This window comes from Oncorhynchus keta, chromosome 8, assembly GCF_023373465.1.
Source record: "Oncorhynchus keta strain PuntledgeMale-10-30-2019 chromosome 8, Oket_V2, whole genome shotgun sequence".
Classification (NCBI taxonomy): Eukaryota; Metazoa; Chordata; class Actinopteri; order Salmoniformes; family Salmonidae; genus Oncorhynchus; species Oncorhynchus keta.
In genome coordinates this window covers 19,442,225-19,465,481 of record NC_068428.1, presented here as the reverse complement: position 1 = coordinate 19,465,481, position 23,257 = coordinate 19,442,225, and the positions used below count along the sequence as shown (strand labels likewise).

Genomic DNA, 23,257 nt, shown 5'->3' with positions numbered 1-23,257 from the left:
ACATTGGGCAAGTTGACATCTGTTCACATCGGACTAAGTTCACCTGAAACATGTCCTGGAATGAGGTGGGCTTCACTTCATTTAAAGGGTAGGATTACAGATACACATTTCAAGTAACTTAATGTACAAAACAGGAATCAATGCTGTCCCATTTGATCAGACAATTAAATAGATTCTCTCTATACATCAACTTTGTCAGTCACAGGACATAAATATCCTCTGTTAAAGCAGTGGGGGGCAAAAGTCATGTACGTAAAGTTAACATCCAAGACACACATGGAGAATCATTATAGCAGAAGTCTACTTGATCACAATCCTGATTACACACTGATCAGTTGTCAAATTAACAGAACTACATTTAACACAGACTACTGATGAGGCACTTCATGACAACTATGGGATCTACAGTGTGGATGGATTGAGAGGACATGGTATTCTACATTCAATATTGTCACTCGCAAACCAACAGTTTGTCTGGTTATCTCAATGAAGTAAGTATGGCCTTTCTCTCTCTAAAAACATGATCCCAGTAAATGGCAAATGAGGGTGATCCCTTGTGCTCTATGGATCTGTATGCTGCACTTATCTCGCTCTTATCTAAGTACGTATTCATTTACTATAGCAGCTTGAAAGGCAAACGTTAAACAAAGGCCATGTAAAGCAAACAGACGTACGGAGCTTAAGAAACCAAAGCTATCGATTAAGGGCGCTTTCACATATTTCTGTATGATCCGTATCCTAGAGCATTTGGTACCTGATCCGATCTATAAAACATGTGAAACGCAAATCAGCCCTGGCTCAAACTGATCCTGGACCTGGGTGAGTGGCGGGTCCAAGTTCCAGGACCAGAGTACAAGGTATTGTGACGCAGCAGCGTGAGTCGTGTGAAACTTCTTGCCCGTTGTTAACAAGCTAGCTTCCTAACGGCATGTGGAATGGAATGTGTCTCGCAAATCACATTCTGAAACGGTTATTTTCAGATCTTGAGAAAGCAAAACGTATTTTGTAGATTGTCACAATTCAGGAAACTGATCAAGGATACCGAATTTCATATGTGAAAAGGACTTAGAACACGGTCACTATGCCTTAAGTTGTCTACTGGGACATCAAATATTTTGTAATATTCTTAGTCCATCTGACGTACCTGCTTAATGTTCTCTATAAAAATAACATGCAGTGACAGTTACATCTGAAGTACCTCGCTCTTCACTGCCTGGTCGCTACCTGATTCTCTTCGATAAACAGAAAGACTTGGGTCCATTTTCACAGTCATTGGAACAACTCATTGTGCGCGGCCACAATCCTTCAATCATAATTGGACGAAATCACAGAGTGACACAATCACAGTCCAGGCTTTGGTTCAGTCCAACAATGACGAGACTTCTCCTCAGCTCGGAGCGTGATTGCCACTTGTGTTGCGTTAGTATTTCTCCATCCAGGAATCCACCTTGATTCAGACATTTTGGCTCTTCTCAAAACTCCAGTTTCATAACTAGTGATTTCCAGTTACTTCAGTTCAGGAAAACTGACCAGTGCCATCGTTAATGAGGTACCAATGAATTCAAGATACCCCTGGACCCCCATCCACTAACCACGTTTTTATACCATTCTTCAATCTAGCAAAGGACTCGGGCTCTGACTCTCTTAACCACCAGCGATTTGTGGTGTATCAGTTTCTCCAGGAAGTAAGGGTCAGAGGTGAAACTCCCTGTTCCTCCACATTGACCCTGTGGCGCTTGATGGAAGTCATGTCCAGGAACCCTGAGTCTCCATTGCCCTCCGGTCCTATGTGGATCTTCTCCCCTGGGGCAGAGAAAGCTGAGCAGTAGGGGGGCTTGTGAAAGTGCTGGGACTTGGCTGGGGGCTGTGTGTGTGTGTGTTGGGGGGAGGGGGTGTCTACAAGGCCGTCTCCTGCAACGTGTGAGCCAGTCGGCAGGAAGGCTGAGGGGTTGCGGTCTCCTCGTCCTCATCCTTCTCTCGCTCCGTCTCCTCAGTCTTCTCCTCCTCTTTGGGATGGGACACTCCATTGCTCTCCTTCCGGGCCATCTGGTAAGGATGCGTGTCGATAGCTTTGGGCTGAATTACATTTAGAAAGATGAAGAAAAGAAACAGCGAGTGGCTATCACAATAACTGTAAAGGGCATTCACAATTACTACTCTGTAAAAATGTTACGGCTGGTATGTTGGTTTTCACTGGTTCATAGGCGGTATCCTCCATCTCGGAGGCCTGCAGCCTACCTTCTGTGGCAGTGGGGTGACACAACAGAGTATCTCCCTGTAGCATTCAGACAGGAAGAAGAGCAGGTTGCCCAGGACAGGGTACACCGTCCCTGGGGTCAGGTCCTTCTTCTTCATAGGACCAGTCAGCAGGCTGACTATCAGTCCCACTATCACCACAGTGGTAGAGTTGTGGGCACTGTACCACAAATAGGATAGATTGTACAGGGCTTGCACACCCGTAGGCCTGAAGAGACAAACATGTACTTGGTCAGATTCCTATCATCATCCCTAAAACAGTTTGAATATTTTTGGAGGGATACAGTTCAAGTGCTTTATGTTTGATGCTGGTGTTCTGGTTCCAATGCTACCAATTCAATGAGGACAAGAAGTCACTGTACTTTGGTTTGGCGGTGATCAAGGTAATCAGAGTGGTCATGACAGCGGTGGTCATGACAGCAGTGGTCATGTTGCTGGGGAGGGGCATAGCGGTGCCGTTGATGATGGGGGGCAGAGTAGTGGGCACCGCCATACGGGACACGAAATGCCCAATGCCAATCCAGAAGGCCATAACCAGGCCTGCCACCAACCCTACTATCGCACCCTGTGGACAGAGAGTTACATAAAATTCAGAAAGATCTCGCTAATTCACCACAGATAAGGGAAAAAAAGTCATCACAATCTTACAGTATATGTTAATGTTCAGTGAAGAAACCCGTATGTCCTCTGCATTAGTATCCCTCAATGCCAGCCAACTTGACCCGTGTTACCAAGGCAGTATTTTGACTTACAGTGGAGTTAGCCCAGGGGAAGAACATTCCAGCCTGACCCGTGTTACCAAGGCAGTATTTTGACTTACAGTGGAGTTAGCCCAGGGGAAGAACATTCCAGCCTGACCCGTGTTACCAAGGCAGTGTTTTGACTTACAGTGGAGTTAGCCCAGGGGAAGAACATTCCCAGACAGAAGAGCCCGAGGAGAGGACCACCCACCATCCCAAAGATACTTAATGCTGCCTGGAGGAGAGAGAGAGCGAAAAAGAGAGGTTTATCATCTTTTACTCTTATGTAATATGAAGCCTCTGTCAAAGATAGTAGTAGGTGATCCTATGGGGGGGTGTAGAGGATAGAGGAGCCGGGTAGAGGAGTAACCATTAACTAAAGCAAAGACAGCAGGGGACATGGGTCAGTCACCTGCAGCACTGAGCCCATGTGAGACGCGGTGTAGGCCATGGCCAGACACACCAGCCCGTAGGCAAATGCTGGGAGAAGAAAACAGGAAGGGAAAAACAGGTCAGGACCACAGTAGTACAAACCTGATAGTGTACCAGAAAAAATAAAATAAACACACCTCCACAGTATTTGGACAAAGAAGTCTAAATTTGTTTGTGGACTCTATACTCCAGCAATAACTTAACAAAAAGCTTGATAAAATATGAACACTGCCTGCCACTGTTCATAAACACTGCCAGTGTGTGGCCACTCAAAAAACAGCAGCTCACCCAGGCCTTTGGAGAGCAGTGTGGCTTTGGCCTCCGTCATGGCCGGGCAGTAAGGCTTGATTAGGTCCTCCATGGTTACCGTCGCTAGGGAGTTAAACGCTGATGAGATGGTACTGCAACACAAGAGGGAGGGAAGCTGAATGAGTAATGTCATGGGGCTAAATTGTGTGGTGTAGTGTGTTCATAATGGTATCATAATACAACCTTTACTGGTGTACCACAACACCATGACATTAATGTATGTTCCCTGGGGTCTGACTAGTATTACAGACCGAGCACATGAGAGCCAGTAGCAGTGGCAGTTAAGTGAAGTACCTGAGAGCGCCGCTGAACAGGCAGGCGACAAACAGCCCTGGTAGGCCAGGCAGGTCCCTGAACACATCCATCACAAAGTACAGCACCATCTGCAGACCGGAAGGAACATTTAGACTGGATCAGCAGAGACAAAATGACATTTATAGGAGAACTTAACCAAACAATGGCCTCAACTCAAACATCTTTACAAAAGCCTTTCTTTGTCTATGATCTGAAGAGAGATTCATTAACTAGGGCTTCAAAATGAATCAGATTCACATCGAAATACTGATATGTGTAATATTCCTATCGCACGCAATATTTTGAAACGTGTAACATCTGTTTTTTTTTCTCTTCCTGCGGCTGCTTCGCGTACACGCCAAGTCCCACACCCTGTCACTCAAGCAGCACAGTTCCTCAATCTCGCTGTTAGATTCACTATTAAGTTTGCATGCGGTTCTGTTACTGTAGGTCAAATGCAGTCAACATATTGTTCCAAACAAGAACGATGCCGCTTTCCACTTTACTTCTTAATAGAAGACATTATACTTCACTGATTTCAACAGTTCACCCAAGAGTTGATCAATAGCAACAACAAAAAAATAGCAATCTTTGATAAAACAATTATAATAATGCCCATATCGTGCTGCCCTTAACATAACCACAGCCAAACAGTCACATCAGGATGTCAGCACAGTGAGGAACCACTAAGTGTGTTGTTATGGAGGTAGCAAGTCCTACTTGCCTGGTCGTTGGTTTTGACGTAACCCTTATCCAGTGGGCTATCCTCACCGTAGCGAGCAAACATCACCAGGCCCATCAGACAGCCCAGACACAACACCACCTGCTGGCAGGGAAACACCACGTAGCACGACCTGGCGACACACCACAACGTATAATATTACCATTGTGTCTAAGCGTTTGTTCATTTAAAAAAATGTTTCTTTTACATTATGTAATTCATGTGAATCCAGTTAAACCAGGTGTTTAGTGCTGATGCTTACATGACTGCCTCCCTCTCAGTGCGGGAGCTGAGGTACCTCTGGACCTGGGCCTGGTTGACCCCGTACAGCGCCAGCATGAGGAACACCCCGCCCACGCCCAGCGTCCAGAACGTGTGCCTCTCCGTCGGGTCAGGGTTCAGGCTACATGAGACACAGGTCAAAGGGGAGGAGGTTTACAACACTACACACAGAGCCGTAGCCCATTTTTAAAATCCTCTGTAACTGGTCCAGGGACAGTTTTAAGTCTCATTAGGTCCACTAAGGAAAAGACTCACTCCAGACTTGCGATGCGGCTGCCGTTGATGGCTTTCCTCCACACCTCTCCCATGCCTCCTGCCTGGTGAGCCCCCACTATGATGACCGCCAGTTGGCCAGCAAACATCACAATGGTCTGGAACACGTCGGTCCAGATGACTGCTTTCAGCCCTCCCTGACACGCAAGACAAGATATACATACTGTGTATCCAGCTGTATATAATAATTGCATTCGGAGTTGTAGGGAGATGGGTGGCTAAATTGAAAACTCACTGACGAAAAAGAGACACTCACTAATGTTGTGTACAGGGTGCACACCAGTCCCATGGCCAGCACTGCCCCCCAGAGGTCAAATCCAGTCACTGCAGGTGGACAGTATCAATAGCACACACCACCAACATGGATCACATTTACACCACACCAGTCATTCATCGTCTATAAAGCCAGAACAGGTACTAAAGTTCTCACCGAACGTACTCAGTAAAACTGGTATTATTCTACCACTTTATATAGGAAATACACATGACAGATCCTTTTACCTGCATTGAGTGCGAGTGCTGGTGCATAGAGGACCACTCCCATATAGATCACCTGCAGAGACAGTCAAACAACGGTCCAAATTCAGAGGGACGCAAACTGAGTAGGAGCCATAGGTGGTTGATTAAAATACATATCAATTACACATCAAGTGGTGAAACTTCACAGGGAAAAGGGCGAGTACCTACTTGTACAGAATGTCCCTGTTCTGCAGAGCACAGCATGTACAGGATATTAGTCACGTGGGAACACACCAGGAACACACACAGACAGACATAACTACCAACAGTCTGGAGGACACAAATACACTCACCATCTGAAAGATAAAGGTCACGGTGCCCATGATGCGAACCGTCTTATTGAAGCGCAGCTCCAAATACTACACAATGAAGAAAAGACGGGGGAAGGAAAGAGGGATGTTAAAGTCTACCACTGATCATAGAGCCTTAGTCATCTGTGACGGTCGATTCTGAGCCCAATAGAAGTGGAGATTCTAAGGGCCGGGGCACCGTCTCGTCTGCTGTACTCTGGTTCCGCTACTCTGGTTAGCCATTGTCAAAATGAAAAAGCAGACATGTTGAGAATGTTGTTTTTGCGTTCAACTAGCCTCCCTTGTCAGGGTTCTGGCGAGACAGAGGCACAGCGAGATACACCGCTGCACACAAACTCCTCATCATTCACAGACACGGTTCCCTCTTTAGGTAAGGTTAGGGTTTAGAGCTCACCTCATAAGCACTGGTGAGGCGGAGCCTGTAGAAGACAGGTATGAAGACGTGGGCGGGGACAAGCAGACCCAGGAAGTAGGAGACTCCCAGGAACCAGTACTGCGTTCCGTAGGTGTAGATCTCAGAGGGCACTCCCAGGATGGCCACGGCTGACTGGAAGGTGGCGAGCAGCGAGAGCGACACGGGCAGGCAGCGCATAGAACGGTCGGCCAATAGGAACTCCTGCGTGGTGCGCTGGCGCCCGCCAGACAGGGCGTAGAACAGGCCGATGCACGTGGACGCTACCAGCAGCAGGGCGAAGATCACATAGTCCGGCGTGGAGAAGTGCATCTGGACTACGTCCCCCATGATGCCGCGGGGTGAGGGGCTGGGAATGGAGGTGGGCTTGGCCGTGGGTGGTGCAGCCCGGGTGGATGAGGACGGTGTTAGTGGACACTCACCTATAGGTCTCCTCCCAGACACCGAAGTGAAAGGATAAAATGCTATAGTGAGGGAGAGTTGGGAGACGGAGAGCGTAGTTATTCACATCGCCTGCGCTCTTAGTTTTTCTCTACAAGCATGAAGAGCTAGATACACGCAATGCATACAGTAGGTGCTCTGATGGGAACATTTCACACCGCCCTATAACCAAATATAATTCACATCTATTCATTTTCCACTTGGTTACTCTTCCATTTCAGAGCATCTCAGTAACGGCTAAAAGTTGAACATTGAAACCCATGGTAAATCCTCTCTACGGTAGGTCCGTCTGCCATGGCAACACAGTCGCTGCTGATAAAAGTGCTAATCAAATGCGCATTAGTTCTCAAGGTTCCAACACACTGACAGTTGGCGGTCTATTGACACAGACCACAGTGAGTGTGAGCCAGGGCAGACTGACCTAGCCTAACTCCTTAACATCACAACAGTTAGTTAATCAGCGGCCTAACACACAATGATACATTCACCTCACAGTGCAACTGACAGAGATCGCAGTGTCCGAGGTCTTCACAGTCTCTCACTCCCTCAGCGAGCAGACAGGCATTATATTGGGGCATGCCTACAGTATTTACAGTATGCCGTTTACGTCACCTCACTGATGCAAGGATAACATCCTATTGTGACCTCGACTCATGCATTTACAGGACAGGGAGAATACTGATAGTTAAATAACTAATAGACATGGGAGAGAATGAGGGAAAAGAGAGCGAGGGAGGGGAATATAGACAAGACAGGGAATAGAGAGAGAGGAGCGAGGCAGAGTGAGGGAGAGAGAGAGCTAATTGATACGCTTGAAGCAGGTCTTACCGTGTCAGTGGTTGGGCTGGCTGGCGAACGGTGGTCTGAGGTTGGCCGTCTCACACAGAACCTGGAACTTAATAATAGCCAAGCTGTGGGAGTGTCTTCCTCATAGGCGCCAATCATAAGCCCCTGTAGAAGGCAAAGGGAAGACCTGCAACAACATAAAGTGGTTTTCATAACAGTTACCACAGAAATAATCATTCCGAACATCTAGGTTATTGTTTTAAAAGTATAAGGGCACATTATAATACCAAACTTGATCCTACCCATCGTTTGCACTGCCACTAAACAAACTATAATTTACAGTCTCTACTTACTGACAATATTTGTATTATCAACTTTGAAAACATCAGGACCCACCACACTCTTAATCACTTTCACTGTTCTACCAGTCAAAACATCAGGACCCACCATACTCTTAATCACTTTCACTGTTCTACCAGTCAAAACATCAGGACCCACCACACTCTTAATCACTTTCACTGTTCTACCAGTCAAAACATCAGGACCCACCACACTCTTAATCACTTTCACTGTTCTACCAGTCAAAACATCAGGACCCACCACACTCTTAATCACTTTCACTGTTCTACCAGTCAAAACATGCAATACTTTCTTTCACACAACGTGCCTTTTGACAACACACCCAATTCCAGCTGATCTGAACTGTCCTGTCCTGCATAACTGGCAGCTTCCTGCAGAGCGAGGCGAGTCAAGGAGATCTGGTGAGACGCTGAGCTCTCATTCCATTAGTCCTCAGAGCAAGCGGTCATGTGTTAATGCGAGAGAGTGTGTGTGAAGTTATGAGAGGGTGAGCTGGTGTAAGTAAGTGAGGGGTCAGTGCCATGACTTCAGTCCTTACATTGTGCAATCATCATCATAAATCCTAGATTCCAAGGGATGCAGTAGTTTAAAGTGTGTTAACAATAAACTACCTTCTCCTCATTCACTCCAGGTTACACTTCAAAGTAGGACGACACAGTATGTCTGACAGTAAATGATCCTCTCATGTTGCCTTTTTTATACGTAATATTTTTATTCACAGTTAATGAAAGATTAAGATATTGTACGTTTCCCATTTTTGACTCCCCTTAACCCCCTCCAGAATGCCTTCAAACACATTCTAAAAATAAAGGCAAAGTCATTGAGGGACATATCAGAAAACAAAAACGTTTACAACATAATGTTTCTTAAATACAAAGCAAAAACTTAATAGCCTAACAATTTCAGGTGATCTTATCGGCCCATATAGCTGGAACCGCAATGGGTGGGGCCCAAGAGTACTAATCTGGAGAAAGCCTTTGGGGGTGTTTAAAATAAGATATCATCGTGTCCCAGGTGGAATAAAATTTGTTGGTTGACCCTCTAATGGTATACTTTATTTGTTCTAATTTTAGGAATCGCATCAAATCTTTGAGCCAAAGAGAGGCTAAGGGAGGATTGACAGATTTTACAATCCAAAATCCTCTCCGCCCTGTGCCACTGGGTTCTGGACTTCGAGATGGGCAGCCCCCCAGGTGGTGAAGGTAGGAAACATCACCTCCACTCCGCTGATCCTCAACACCGGGGCCCCCATAAGGGTGCGTGCTCAGCCCCCTCCTGTGCTCCTTGTTCACACAGTCACCTTCACCACCTGGGAGCAGCCCGTCAGGAAGTCCAGGACCCAGTTGCACAGGGCGGGGTTCAGACCCAGGGCCTCGAGCTTAATGATGAGCTTGGAGGGTACTATGGTGTTGAATGCTGAGCTATAGTCAATAAACAGCATTCTTACATAGGTATTCCTCTTGTCCAGATGGGATAGAGCAGTCTGCAATATGATGGCGTTTGCTTCGTCTATGGATCTTTTGGGGCGGTATGCAAATTGAAGTGGGTCTAGGGTGTCAGGTAAGGTGGAGGTGCTACGATCCTTAAAAACTTCTTCGGGATCGGTGTCCCATCCACGGGACGGTTGAGCTAATGTAGGCTAATGCGATTAGCATGAGGTTGTAAGTAACATTTCCCAGGACATAGACATATCTGAAATTGGCAGAAAGATGAACAAGAACTGAAGCTAACTGCACTGTCCAATTTACAGTAGCTATTACAATGAAAGTATACCATGCCATTGTTTGAGAAGAGTGCACAATTTTGAACATGAAAAGTTATTCATAAAAAAAGGGCACATTTGGGCAGTCTTGATACAAAATACTTTAACATAAATGCAATGGTTCATTGGATCCGTCTAAAACTTTGCACATACACTGCTGCCATCTAGCGGCCAAAATCTAAATTGCACCTGGGCTGGAATAATACATGGCCTCTCTCTTGCATTTCAAAGATGATGGTACAAAAAGAACGGTTGTTTTTCAATTTGGATGATCTTTTACCAGATCATGTGTTATATTCTCCTACATTCCTGTCACATTTCTCATCGCTGGCCTCTTAATGTTGGGTATGTCATTTTAGGTTAAAATTGAAAAAAGGGGCAGATCCTTAAGAGGTTTTAATGAACTAGTCTCTCAAAGCACTTCATGATGACAGAGGTGAGTGCTACGGGGCGATTGTCATTAAGTCGTGGTACCCTTCCCCAGATCTGTGCCTTGACACAATCCTGCCTCGGAGCTCCATGGACAATTCATTCGACCTCATGGCTTTCGCTCTGACATGTACAGTCAACTGTGGGACCTTATACAGACAGGTGTCTCAAATCATGTCCAATCAATTTAATTTACCACAGGTGGACTCCAATCAAGTTGTAGAAACATCTCAAGGCTGATCAACGGAAACAGGATGTACCTGAACTCAATTTCAAGTCTCATAGCAAACGGTCTGAATAGTTATGTAAATAAGGTATGTTTTTTATTTCTAATACATCTGTAAAAAATTCTAAAAACCTCCCCTCACTTTGTCATTATGGGGTAGTGTGTGTAGATTGATTAAATAAAAACAAATCCACAGCAATTTTAGAATAAGGCTGCAACGTAACAAAATGTGGAAGAAGTCAAGGGGTCTGAATACTTTCCGAAGGCACTGTCGGTAAAGCAGATCCCCTGATTGTATGGGACACCTTTAAATGCACTTTTTGAGGCCACTCAATACAATACTCATCATTAAAACAAAAGCAGTTTCGGTCAAAAGAGATCAGAATAATAATTCTGTTGCCACCAACATAATGCTATTTATATGGGGCATACAACAATCTCAGCTCTGTAGATTTTTGCTGTGAAGAGACAGAATCAGTAGATAACTTATTCTGGTATTTTTCTTTCTTTTACCTTTATTTTACTAGGCAAGTCAGTTAAGAAGAAATTCTTATTTTCAATGACGGCCTAGGAACAGTGGGTTAACTGCCTGTTCAGGGGCAGAACGACAGATTTGTACCTTGTCAGCTTATTGCCCCTATGTAGCTTGTTTCTGGTCACAGGTTCAGGAATAGTTTAAAAAAATTAATAATAATCACAAAATTCACTTAAAATTTACCTTACAAATAGCAGTGTTGGAGCTATTTGGAAAGTCAGTCAGTCAATCAATAATAATAATCCTCCTAGGAAAGTTTATCTTTAGCTCATAATCTGTGGATACTACGCGATTAGAAAAGGTTCAAAAGGTATGTATGTAAAACATCACAGCACAATTGAAAAATATATGGCACATGAAAACCAAACAAGGATAGTCTATGGTGATAGGTGGGATTGGTTGAGAGTGGCTGCTGGGTGGGATTAAAGATATTATGTTCAGTAATGTACTGTTGTTATGTGATTGCTGTATATGAAAGTCTCATGCATGTAAAATGTATGTATACATTAGTTGGAAGTTTACATACCCCTTAGCCAACTACATTTAAACTCAGTTTTTCACAATTCCTGACATTTAACCTCAGTAAAAAGTCCCTGTTTTTGGTCAGTTAGGATCACCACTTTATTTTAAGAATGTGAAATGTCAGAATAATAGCAGAGAGAATGATTAATTTCATATTTTATTTCTTTCATCACATTCCCAGTGGGTCAGAAGTTTACATATACTAATTGAGTGTTTGGTAGCCTTGCCTTTAAAATGGTTTAACTTGGGTCAAACGTTTCAGGTAGCCTAGTGGTTAGAGCGTTGGACTAGTGACCGGAAGGTTGCAAGTTCAAACCCCCGAGCTGACAAGGTACAAATCTGTCGTTCTGCCCCTGAACAGGCAGTTAACCCACTGTTCCTAGGCCGTCATTGAAAATAAGAATTTGTTCTTAACTGACTTGCCTGGTTAAATAAAGGTTCAATTTTGTAAAAATTTTTAAACAAGCTTCCCACAATAAGTTGGGTGCATTTTAGCCCATTCCTCCTGACAAAGCTGGTGTAACAGTCAGGTTTGTAGCCTCCTTGCTCTCACACACTTTTTCAGTTCTGCCCACAAATGTTCTATAGGATTGGGGTCAGGGCTTTGTGATGGCCACTCTAATACCTTGTTTTTGTTGTCATTAAGCCATTTTGGCACAACTTTGCTGTTTGCTTTGGGGTCATTGTTCATTTGGAAGACCCATTTGTGACCAAGCTATGACTTCCTGACTGGTGTCTTGAGATCAATATATCCACATCATTTTCCTTCCTCGTGATGCCAGCTATTTTGTGAAGTGCACCAGTCCCTCCTGCAGCAAAGCACCCCCACAACATGATGCTGCCACCACCGTGCTTCATGGTTGGGATGGTATTCTTCGGCTGACAAGCCTCCCCCTTTTCCCTCCAAACATAATGATGGTCATTATGGCGAAACAGTTCTATTTTTGTTTCATCAGACCAGAGCACATGTCTCCCAAAAGTACGATCTTTGTCCCCATGTGCAATTGCAAACCATAGTCTGGCTTTTTTTAATGGCGGTTTTGGATAAGTGGCTTCTTCCTTGCTGAGCGTCCGTCCTTTCAGGTTATGTCGATATAGGACTTATTTTACTGTGGATATAGATACTTTTGTAGCCGTTTCCTCCAGCATCTTCACAAGGTCCTTTGCTGTTGTTCTGGGATTGATTTGCACTTTTCGCACCAAAGTACGTAAAAGTACTTTGAACGTCTCCTCCGAGCGGTATGACGGCTGCGTGGTCCCGTGGTGTTTATACTGGCGTACTATTGTTTGTACAGATGAACGTGGTACCTTCAGGCATTTGGTAATTGCTCCCAAGGATGAACCAGACATGTGGAGGCCTACATTTTCTTTTCTGAGTTCTTGGCTGATTTCTTTTGATCTTCCCATGATGTCTTTTAGTTTAGTTTTAGTTTATTAATTCAACCATTTTCAAAAAACAAGCACACAAAACTTGAAAAAGCCATATGAATAAAATCGAGGATAACAAAGTCTGGGACTTATTTCCATTGTGGTCCTCTTGAGACAAGATGGCTAGACAAGATCGAACATCGTACGGCAGTAGAAGAACATCCATCTCATCATTCCAATTACATCATAAGGGTTATTCATATGGGCACAGAAGACATCAAACATATTTGTACTTTATTTTAAAGCTGCCCAGAGAGAATGTTGTTTTTATGGGCAGAGGCAACTCATTCCATTCTAAGGCTCCAGTATACAAGAAAGTACCTTTCCCAGCATTACTCCTGAACCTGTATGTCAAGCAAAGAGGCACTGAGTTTGAAGGTAGACCTTGAAATACATCCACAGGTACACCTCCAATTGACCCAAATGATGTCAATTAGCCTATCAGAAGCTTCTAAAGCCAAGACACCATATTCTAGATTTGTCCAAGCTGTTTAAAGGCACAGTCAACTTAGTGTATGTAAACTTCTGACCCACTGGAATTGTCATACAGTGAATTATAAGTTAAATAAATCTGCCTGTAAAGAATAGTTTGAAGAATTACTTGTCATGCACACAGTAGATGTCCTAACCGACTTGCCAAAACTATAGTTTGTTGACAAGAAATTTGTGGAGTGGTTGAAAAACGAGTTTTAATGATTCCAACATTTCCTCTCTCTGCTCTGTACTAATGAGTATCCAAATTGTCCCAAAAAATATGAATCATTTCATTTTCTTTAGTTGTAAAGATCTGAAAAGAATGTTTAAATATTATTGTTTTCAATGGGATAAACTGTTAAAACACCTGAGGTATTGTAAATTTGAGGGATCAGTGGTGAAGCAGATTTGCACTTGAGTTGATGAGCTAGAAATCAACCAGCCTTTTCTCCATGCTTGTAAACCAAACCGCATGCATGGAGTAGCTGCTGCTCAGCCTTATCTGTGGATAGTAAATTGTCCTGAGTTTGAAGACTCAACCTTTTTTTGTAAAGTTCTGGTGGAGTATTGTTGATCTAATTCCAGAATGGCATCGATCAGCTGTTATGTGTTTCATTTTCCGTTTACTGAGAGGAATAGGAATTGATTGCCTATAAAAACAAACTAAAGTGTAGATGGAGAGATTAAATCTGTTTTAAATAGACATCAATTGTATTCAATAAAACGGTGTAGAATTAATAGTTTGAAAGTAAATATGATTTTATGTCTCAATGGAGAGCGATTTGTATAGGTCAATAAGAATGAAAGGTCAAGCAAAAGAGGAGCATGGTCACTAACAATGGCAGCATATTCTACATTCTCAGAGGGAAGAAGGGCTTTATCTACCAAAAAGTAGTCTATCCTAGAATAGGAGTGGTGCACGTGAAAAGATAAATCTTTGTTACTGGGAAAAAGGAATCTCCATGTATCTACTCATCCTGCCTGGCTCACAAATTTGAGGGAGATAATTATCTGGGGTTTGAATGATCCAAGGCTGGGTCTTATCCCACAATTCATGTCACCTCCAAAAATGAAATAGTTGAGGCAGCAAATAAATGTTTGTTAATAAAATCAACATCATCCCAATTAGGAGCAAAAACATTTACAAGCAAACACAGGTGTGAAAGACAGAACAAGGTTTGTAACGCAACTAAAGTTGCCAAATAACAACTTAAAATGAAGCACATTATTCCGCTTCACAATGGGTGTAGAGCCTAACTGGCATCCATAAGCAGCGATGAGATTCAAGTTTGGGGAAGAATTTTCACCATAAAAACACACCTTTATAATAAAAGCATTTCATGGATAATCACATGGTCACTTTTGATAATGGTGTTTTCCAGCTAATGGAACATTCACACTTATAGCCTACTGCCGTGTGCGCATTGCTGCGCTTATAATGTGAAGAACTAGCCTAATAGTTTATCAACATTTTAAGCCGTTGCGTTCTGACCTGTTGCATCAGCCTCATTACTAAAAAATATTTTTTGATGCTAGTGGTTGTACTAATTCGGATCTATTGCATCCCACAACTGTCCCAGATGATGTTTGGAATATTTATTTATCGCACAGAATTGGTCAACTTTTGTACTATGGGGGATAGTAGATTGACATAGGTTAGTACTTTTGCTGTTTATTAGGCCTACTCACCTTGTTGGCTGACGAAAAGTAAATGTGGACAGTTCCAATATCTTCAATATGCACCTCGGAATTGGATAAGGATGCGCGTAGTTGCGTTCCCAATGTGTCTGTCTTCACTTGTAGCCTGTGAGAATGACCCGATCACGTGATGGAGAGCAGTGTGAGTGAGAGGTGCTTCAGAGCGGGCAGTATTTATGGAGAAGGGCTGCAAAAGGCATGGATTCTTTTAGGGTGCATTATGGCCACACAAAGGGGATGCCACCGGGAAATTCGAGGCACTATCAAGCGCTTCTCAAATTCTGAATGAAAGACTGACAGTGTACAGCCGGTGCAAAAAAGCACTTTTTTCAAATCATTAGAGTTGCATCATGCAGCCTTACAATGTATTAAAAATCAAAACCTATAGCCCAATGTTTGTAGAACAACTAAAGTTACATTAATAACTAAATTAAGCACATAGGAATACCTATTTCTTTGTTAACCGCTCAACACAACAGCCACATGTGCGCACTCGCTCAAATCCTTTGGAGAAAAGATCCTTTCTATTTTATTCAGCTATGTTCAATTGTATTCTTCATAGTAAAAAATAATGCCACGTAATTCTAAGCAAATCTTGTATGCTAAATGAACTAGTGTAGCCCACAGACATACGGCATAGCCAGATCAGGACATAACATAAGGACAACTCAGGGTATTCTATTCTGTTAATTTGAAATGGACTACATTTTCTTCATATCTGTCTAAAATAAATGGATTTATTGTGAAGGTGTAGGCTATATTACAAGGATTTATTAGACTTTTTAAAATGTAGATGTTCCAAAGGTCTGCATCAGTGACTTGTAGGCTATGTGTGGAAGCCACGAGATGCTAAATGTGTTTATGTTAATTAACAGTCAATAACCGTGAGACTGACAGTTAGTTGCTTGACAATCACCGCTGACAAATTTCGCCACAACCCTAGTCAAAACTGGCCTATTTGTATTTTTATTTATTATGGATCCCCATTAGCTACTCTTCCTCGGATTCAGCTAAATTAAGGCAGTTATACAATTTTAAAAACATTCATAACGGATTTCACATGCTATTAAGAGTGTGCCCTCAGGCCTCTACTACCACTTACCTATAACAGAAAGTCCATGTGTACGTTATTGTGTGTTTGTATGCATGTGTCTGTTTGTGTTGCTTCACAGTCCCCGCTGTTCCATAAGGTGTATTTTTATCTAACGTTCCTGCTGGCATGAGTTATTTGATGTGGAATGAAGTTCCATGTAGTCATGGCTCTACGTAGTACTGTGCGCCTCCCATAGTCTGTTCTGGACTTTGGGACTGTGAAGAGACCTCTGGTGGCATGTCTTGTGGGGTATGCATGGTTGTCCCAGCTGTGTGTCAGTAGTTCAATCAGACAGTTCAGTGCATTCGACATGTCAATACCTATCTAGTAGTGATGAAGTCAATCTCTCCTCCACTTTCAGCCAGCAAATATTGAAATGCATATAATTAAAGTTAGCTCTCTGTGTACATCCAAAGGCCAGCTGTGCTGCCCTGTTCTGAGCCAATTGCAATTTTCCTAAGTCGCTCTTTATGGCACCTAACCACACGACTGAACATTAGTCCATGTGCGACAAAACTAGGGCCTGTAGGACCTGCCTTGTTGATAGCGCTGTTAAGAATGCAGAACAGCTCTTTATTATAGACATACTTCTCCCTATCCTAGCTACTGTTGTATCAATATGTTTTGACCAAGACAGTTTTACAATCCAGGGTTACTCCAAGCAGTTTAGTCTTCTCAACTTGCTCAACATCCACATTCACTATAATATTTAGCTGAGGTTTAGGGCTTAGTGAATGATTTGTCCCAAATACAATGGTTTTAGTTTTTGAAATTCAAATATGGGTTGTGTTGTTGGCGTGTTCCACGCCAAGTCCCCACTGCCGCACCACTTATCTGCGCTCAAAACTACACGGAGTGAAACCCGATACTCAAACTGCAGCACCCCGCAAACACGAGACCAAAGTACGCCAACACCAGTGAACCACAAGGCAAAAGCCTAAACTCCCACTAAATCAAACAATCAATGTCATTCCAAACGTATGAAAGCATATGAAAACAAGATATTAACCAGAGTAAAATGCTGAAGTTTTTGCATTATTAAATAGCTAATGCTAACTTAGTTCAAACAAAAATATAAAAAAACACTTAAAACACAGCTATTTAACACGTGCTACGAGTATCATCCAATGTTACTTACATGGATACAGGTCTCCAGGCAGTTGATTTCAGATGTAGCTAGCTAGGTAGTTGACCATATGTCAAGCTATCGCTCAGCTAGCTAGCCGCTAGAAATTATGAAGTGCTTAGCTCACGAATGAAAGCAAATCAACTTGTTGCCATGTAAAAATAGTATGTCACATTAGCTAGCCAGCTCGTTAGTAAACAGTCGATGTGGCCAGCCATCTCCAGCTAGCCAGCCAATGAGATTGTGATGTAGCCAACATGGCCAATCTCTGACAAATGTAAATAAAAATGTCCTCGGAATGAGAAAACATTGCTTCCACGTGAAAAGCAATTTCAAAGTGAATGTCAGTGTCATATCAGCCTGCCGGCCACCCAGGACAATCAGTCCGTGGCCAGCCAGCCAGCAAATGCTAGCAAAGTAGCCATCCAGCCACATATTCCGCCAGACATGTCTAGCCAGTCGGGCCGCTAGCCTTCCTCTATCAACTTTACTCTAGGTGCCGGAAATACAATGCTTTAACCTCGGCCAGTGTCTCAAAGGTAATGGTCTCTTCCCTTGTAAGACACGAAGACCGGCAGGGTGTAGGAGCTAAAACGTTATACTGTTCTTGTTGAGACAGGTTTTGATATCCTTGAATTCAGTTTGAATCTTCACGAGGTTGGCACTCAGGTCCGGGTAGAATCGTATAGATCTTGGCCACAGAAAGAAGGTTGATGCTCCTCGCAGAGCGCTTAGCATATTCATTGTCTTGGTAATGATGAAAGGTAATGATTGATCGCCATAGGCCACTCGGCTGAGTTGGGTTTGGGGGAAGAGCTCCGGCGACTTGTCAAAGACACTGTTGCCCATTACTTCCACCAGCATGTCGGAGACAAATTTCACAGGGTTGACTGCAGTCTCAATTCCCTCCATAACTCCAAGGATCCGGATATGTTCCCTTCTGGTATAATTCTGATGGTTGCTGATAATGGGCCTCTGTACGCCTATGTAGATATTGTGGCGGATGAATCAGAATTAGTCATTAGAATGTATCCTTTTGGACTATAGTGTTGGAAGTTGCACTTTTCCCTCAGCTGGGGCTCAGTCACTTGGGGCCCAAAGAGGGGAGAGGTCAGGTTGGTCTTTCACATGTCCCTGGTGCTATGCAGAATATCAGAAATAGCAGAATGGAACATTGTCTTCACCTATTATTAAACCATGTGAAGGGATGGCGTGATTAATGGGGAACCAATTACTTGTCTCCACAATGTCTGTGCGCCAGTCACTCCCTTCTTTTCCCATTGGGGGGAGGTGTATGGCAGTGTCTGGAAACATTGTATGTCCTCTCTGATGTTACACTTATCCTGGGATAGTGTATGACCTAGAGGCTCACTACTCTCCTCAGTGAGCTTGTCCAGGAGTGGGCTCAAGAGGGGTTTACTTGAGATGGGAGTATCTAGAATTGACAATTGATATATGCCATTGGATGAGTTGGTGTTTTTGTACTATAAAGTACCAGGAACGAGATTAGAACCTTGTCTGAGGGACCAAACTCAACGCTAATTAATAGCGAATGTTATCTGGCTAAGGGATACTCCTTTCTCAAGAAAAATTATTTCTTTTTTATTTTACCCCCTTTTCGTGGTATCCAAATGTTAGTAATTACTATCTTGTCTCATCGCTACAACTCCCGTACGAGCTTGAGAGAGACTAAGGTCGAAAGCCATGCATCCTCCGAAATACAACCCAACCAAGCCGCACTGCTTCTTAACTGTGACGTAGAAGTCCGTCACTGGCCGCGGGCAGCATTTGGTTCTTTAACACACACATATTCATCACTCCTCCCTGCGCCATTATAAGATAAGTTAACAATGTGGGTCGACACACAAATTAACTTCTGTCTTGGTGCATGCATTTCACACTTGTCAATGTTCATATTTGAGAGATACAATGATTATTGTACTTATCAATGTTGTGGATGAGCGCATTGTTTGTTTGTTCTGTTCCTCTCTCTCCATCTCTGTAGCTTCCGGGTATGCTGGAAAAGGACCCGAGCTAAGGGAAATTGGTTGGCTTTATAGTGCCTGGCCCAAATGGCTCATTAATGCATATGGGCATATTGAAAGATATTGTCAGTAGTGATGTAATGTTGTAAATGTTATGTTGTGATATTGTTTAAAACCGTGTTGCAATGTATATCCTTTAGTATGTTTAGTTCATGGAAAATGTAGGTTTGTATTGTTAATTGATTAATTAACCAGGGTTAATTGTTCTGAGGGGAGGGGCTAGCCCTACAAAAGGAGCCTCTCTTTCAGTCATGGGGAGGCATTTTTTGGATTGAGCTGTGGATGGGGCAGCATTGTTTTTAAGATGTCCCATAAGGTAGATGTTGATGGCAGTACTGTTGTTTTTTTGTTCCGGAATCACTTGTAAATAAACACCTTTGCACAGAAGAACTTTTGCGGCTCCGCCATCTTTTTATTTTGATAGAGGTTAGGTTATCCAGTTTAGCCTTCTGGCCTACTCTACGTGACATATGGTGGCAGTGGTGGGATGGCGTACCGCAAATCAGTGAATTCCAACAAGAGAGGTAAAGGAATGCGTACAGGATTGCGTTCTCAGCAACAGCATCAACTGTCAGAAAAGGTACCTGAAGTTGAACCGGGGTGGAATACCATGGAATCGTCTGGTGAAGAAGAGGTCAAGTATGAGAAACTAGGAGCCCGACCTCGGGGCCAAAGACAACCAGAACTGGGTGAGCTGCTGACTGAAGGAGCAGTTGGGGGACCAGAACCACACCCAACCATGGTAACCCTTTTTCAGCAACTTTTCACCTGCCTTGAGAGGAGGGACGAAGACCTCAAGCAGGAGTTACGTGGCCTACGCCAATCTATCCTCACAGCTCCCCACCAGGCGGAACTCGTCAGTGAGAGCCCAAGATTGGGTCTTCCAACACCAGGACGACAAAGGCTCGATGCAGCAGGGACTTCAACTCCACAGCAGGCACCCCAAGCAGTAATGAGGCCAGCACCAGGAGACCAGTCCAGCAGTGTTAACGTCCATCTTCCAGCATTCCTGAGGAAGGAGCCAAATATGCCCTCATACCAGCAGGGGGAGGACATTGAAAACTACCTGCTGAGGTTTGAGTGCATGGCTAAGACGTGGCAGTGGCCTGAGGTAGAGTGGGCCTGCAGGCTTGTCCCATTGCTCACGGGCAAGGCCTTAGAGGCTTACACAGCAATGGATGAGGGGCTGTCCAATGTCTACAAGGGCTTGAAGGAAGCGCTGCTGGTGAAGTTTGACATCTCACCGGAAACCTACCATCAACGCTTCAGAGCTGCATCAACGCCATCGGGTGAGTCGCCGACAGAGACGTACCACCGCCTCAAGGGTCTCTACCGACGATGGGTTCGACCGGGGAGAAGACACAGGACGAAATCGGGAGGTCATCATCCTCGAGCAACTTCTACAAGTTCTACCACACGACATTCGAACCTGGGTCCGAGAGCACGAGCCCAAGGACGGGCTTATGGCGGCCAAGCTTGCACTGCAGTATCTTAATGCACGTAAAGGGGGCCCACCACAACCTGCAGCACCCGCTCCAAGGAGTCTCAGAGACACAAGGGACATCAGAAACGCCAGAGATGGTGGAGGTAACTCTGGGGGTTATGTGTCTGGGAGGGAGGTAAGGGATCATGCAGTTCGCTCTGATGGGAGGGGTCTGACCTGTTTTTACTGCCGGCAGCAGGGGCACAAAGCTTCAATGTGTCCGCTACGTAAATCCAAGCTCTCAGGTTACTGTTATGTACCCAGAGAGGGGGATGGTGTTCAGAATAGACAGACTCGGGAAGGGTCATGCTTGGTACCTGTAAAAGTGAATGGTAAAAGTCTTACTGCAATGATTGACACCGGCAGTTCCCTGTCATTGATCAGAAAAGGTAATGTACCTGTTAATGACATTGATTATGGTCATCAGACACTGATCCAATGTGTCCATGGTGACCAGTCACAGCAGCCCACAGCTGAGCTCACAGTTGAGATTCAGGGTCAGAAATACCTCCTCAAAGTTGGGGTAATGGAGAAGCTACCTTTTGAGATGATTTTGGGGAGGGATGTGCCTGTACTCTCTGATTTGTTGGGAAGTGTGGGGGGTCAGCTATATGAGCAGTCAGTTTGCCAGTCTGATGTTCAGATGGCATGTTCAGTTGTCACTCGTGCCCAGGCCAAAGCTGGTTTACAACCTCTGCCTGACTTGTGTGATAGTCTGTGCGAGGGGGGAACCAAAGGGCCCAGAAAGTCACGCCGCCAGCGGCGTCTTGAGAAGTATGTGGGAACCCCTGTACCTGTTGCTGATGTGTCTGGGTTAGAGGTGCAATGGGATGTTCCACAAAATTTTGCTACACTGCAGAAGTCTGACGCAACCTTGAAATGTTTGTTTGACAAGGCCTTAGCCGGGGACAGTCAATCTTCATGTGGGGGATTTACACAGTAGACAACCACATACTCTACCTTGGGTCAGAGGCAGATAGCAGGAAGTTGGTGGTGCCATCTACCTGTAGACCACTTGTTCTCAACCTTGCACATACAGTTCCATGGGCAGGCCATCTAGGGCAACATAAGACCTATCTTAGGCTAGGCTCCCGTTTCTTTTGGCCCTCCATGTATACTGATGTACAAAAATACTGCAAATCATGCCCCACGTGCCAGAAAACCAGTGCTGTCCGTAGGTCTGAACGGGCTCCTCTATGTTCACTGCCTGTTATCTCTACCCCATTCAAGAGAATTGCAATGGACATTGTTGGACCCTTGGAGAAGAGTAGTGCAGGTTACAAGTATATATTGGTGATCTGTGACTATGCCACCCGGTTCCCAGAAGCCTTCCCACTCCGTTCCATAACCACTCCAAAAATAATCAGTGCTCTTGTTCAGCTCTTCTCTCGTGTAGGAATCCCAGATGAAATCCTGACGGACCAAGGGACAAACTTCACCTCGCGACTGATGGTTCAACTCCACCGACAGCTGGGCATTAAAGGCTTGAGGACTACTCCCTACCATCCCCAAACGGATGGGCTCGTAGAGAGATTCAATCAAACGCTCAAGAACATGTTGAGGAAGTTTGTTGCTGACACTGGTAAAGACTGGGATAAGTGGTTACCCTTTCTGCTTTTTGCTTACAGGGAGGTGCCTCAGGCATCGACAGGTTTCTCGCCATTCAAACTCCTCTATGGATGGCCAGTGCAAGGACCACTGGACCTGCTGAAGAAGTGCTGGGAAGGTTCCCCAGTAGCTACCTCAGGACAGGGGATTGTCCAGTATGTCCTCCAGATGCGAGACAGGTTGGAACGGTACCGAGAGGAAGCTAGAGCAAACCTTCAGCAAGCCCAGAAGGCCCAGAAGAGAGGCTATGACCAGCACGCTCGCCACAGAGAGTTTGAGCCAGGACAGAAAGTCCTGCTCCTCCTTCCCTCGTCTACCAGCAAGCTCCTTGCGCAATGGCAAGGACCGTACCTAATCGGGAGGAAGATGGGCCCAGTGACCTACGAGGTGCTGCACCCGGACAAGGGTAAGAAGAAGCAAATCTACCATGTGAACCTTCTCAAGGCCTGGGAGGAGAAAGAGGAACTCTCCAAAGGAAAGTCCTTTCTGGTCCGCAGAGTAGAAGAGGATGAGTCGGATGGGGTCACAGAAGCATGGAAAGAACAAGCAGAAGACATACTGGCTCACCTGGAAGAAGACAAGCAAGATGAGCTGAAGCAGCTGTTTGGCAAGTATCCGGCCCTCTTCAGTCAGAGACCAGGAAGAACCAAAGTCCTAGAACACGTCATTCGTTTGAAACCTGGCCAGAACCC

General features: G+C 44.5%; 1 protein-coding gene across 2 annotated transcripts in view; it reads right to left on the bottom strand.

Moving 5' to 3' along the window:
* Positions 1-238: 238 nt before the first annotated feature.
* The window catches only part of LOC118386951 (sodium-dependent multivitamin transporter-like), a 47,874-nt gene continuing 24,855 nt past the window's right edge, over positions 239-23,257 (bottom strand). Inside the window, exons 1-16 of one of the 2 annotated variants that reach the window (XM_035774984.2) lie at positions 8,459-8,830; positions 7,819-7,963; positions 6,532-7,013; positions 6,120-6,185; positions 5,809-5,860; positions 5,564-5,631; positions 5,290-5,444; positions 5,015-5,155; positions 4,756-4,885; positions 4,032-4,120; positions 3,717-3,829; positions 3,409-3,476; positions 3,145-3,231; positions 2,619-2,821; positions 2,239-2,464; positions 239-2,076 (exon numbers count right to left, since the gene is read on the bottom strand). In XM_035774984.2, the coding sequence (XP_035630877.1) occupies positions 1,897-2,076; positions 2,239-2,464; positions 2,619-2,821; positions 3,145-3,231; positions 3,409-3,476; positions 3,717-3,829; positions 4,032-4,120; positions 4,756-4,885; positions 5,015-5,155; positions 5,290-5,444; positions 5,564-5,631; positions 5,809-5,860; positions 6,120-6,185; positions 6,532-6,879 (1,926 nt within the window). In that variant the 5' untranslated portion in view covers positions 6,880-7,013; positions 7,819-7,963; positions 8,459-8,830 and the 3' untranslated portion in view covers positions 239-1,896. Of the gene's footprint in view, positions 2,077-2,238; positions 2,465-2,618; positions 2,822-3,144; positions 3,232-3,408; positions 3,477-3,716; positions 3,830-4,031; positions 4,121-4,755; positions 4,886-5,014; positions 5,156-5,289; positions 5,445-5,563; positions 5,632-5,808; positions 5,861-6,119; positions 6,186-6,531; positions 7,014-7,818; positions 7,964-8,458; positions 8,831-23,257 lie in introns of those variants that run through there. The other variant, XM_035774983.2, reaches the window with a different exon arrangement.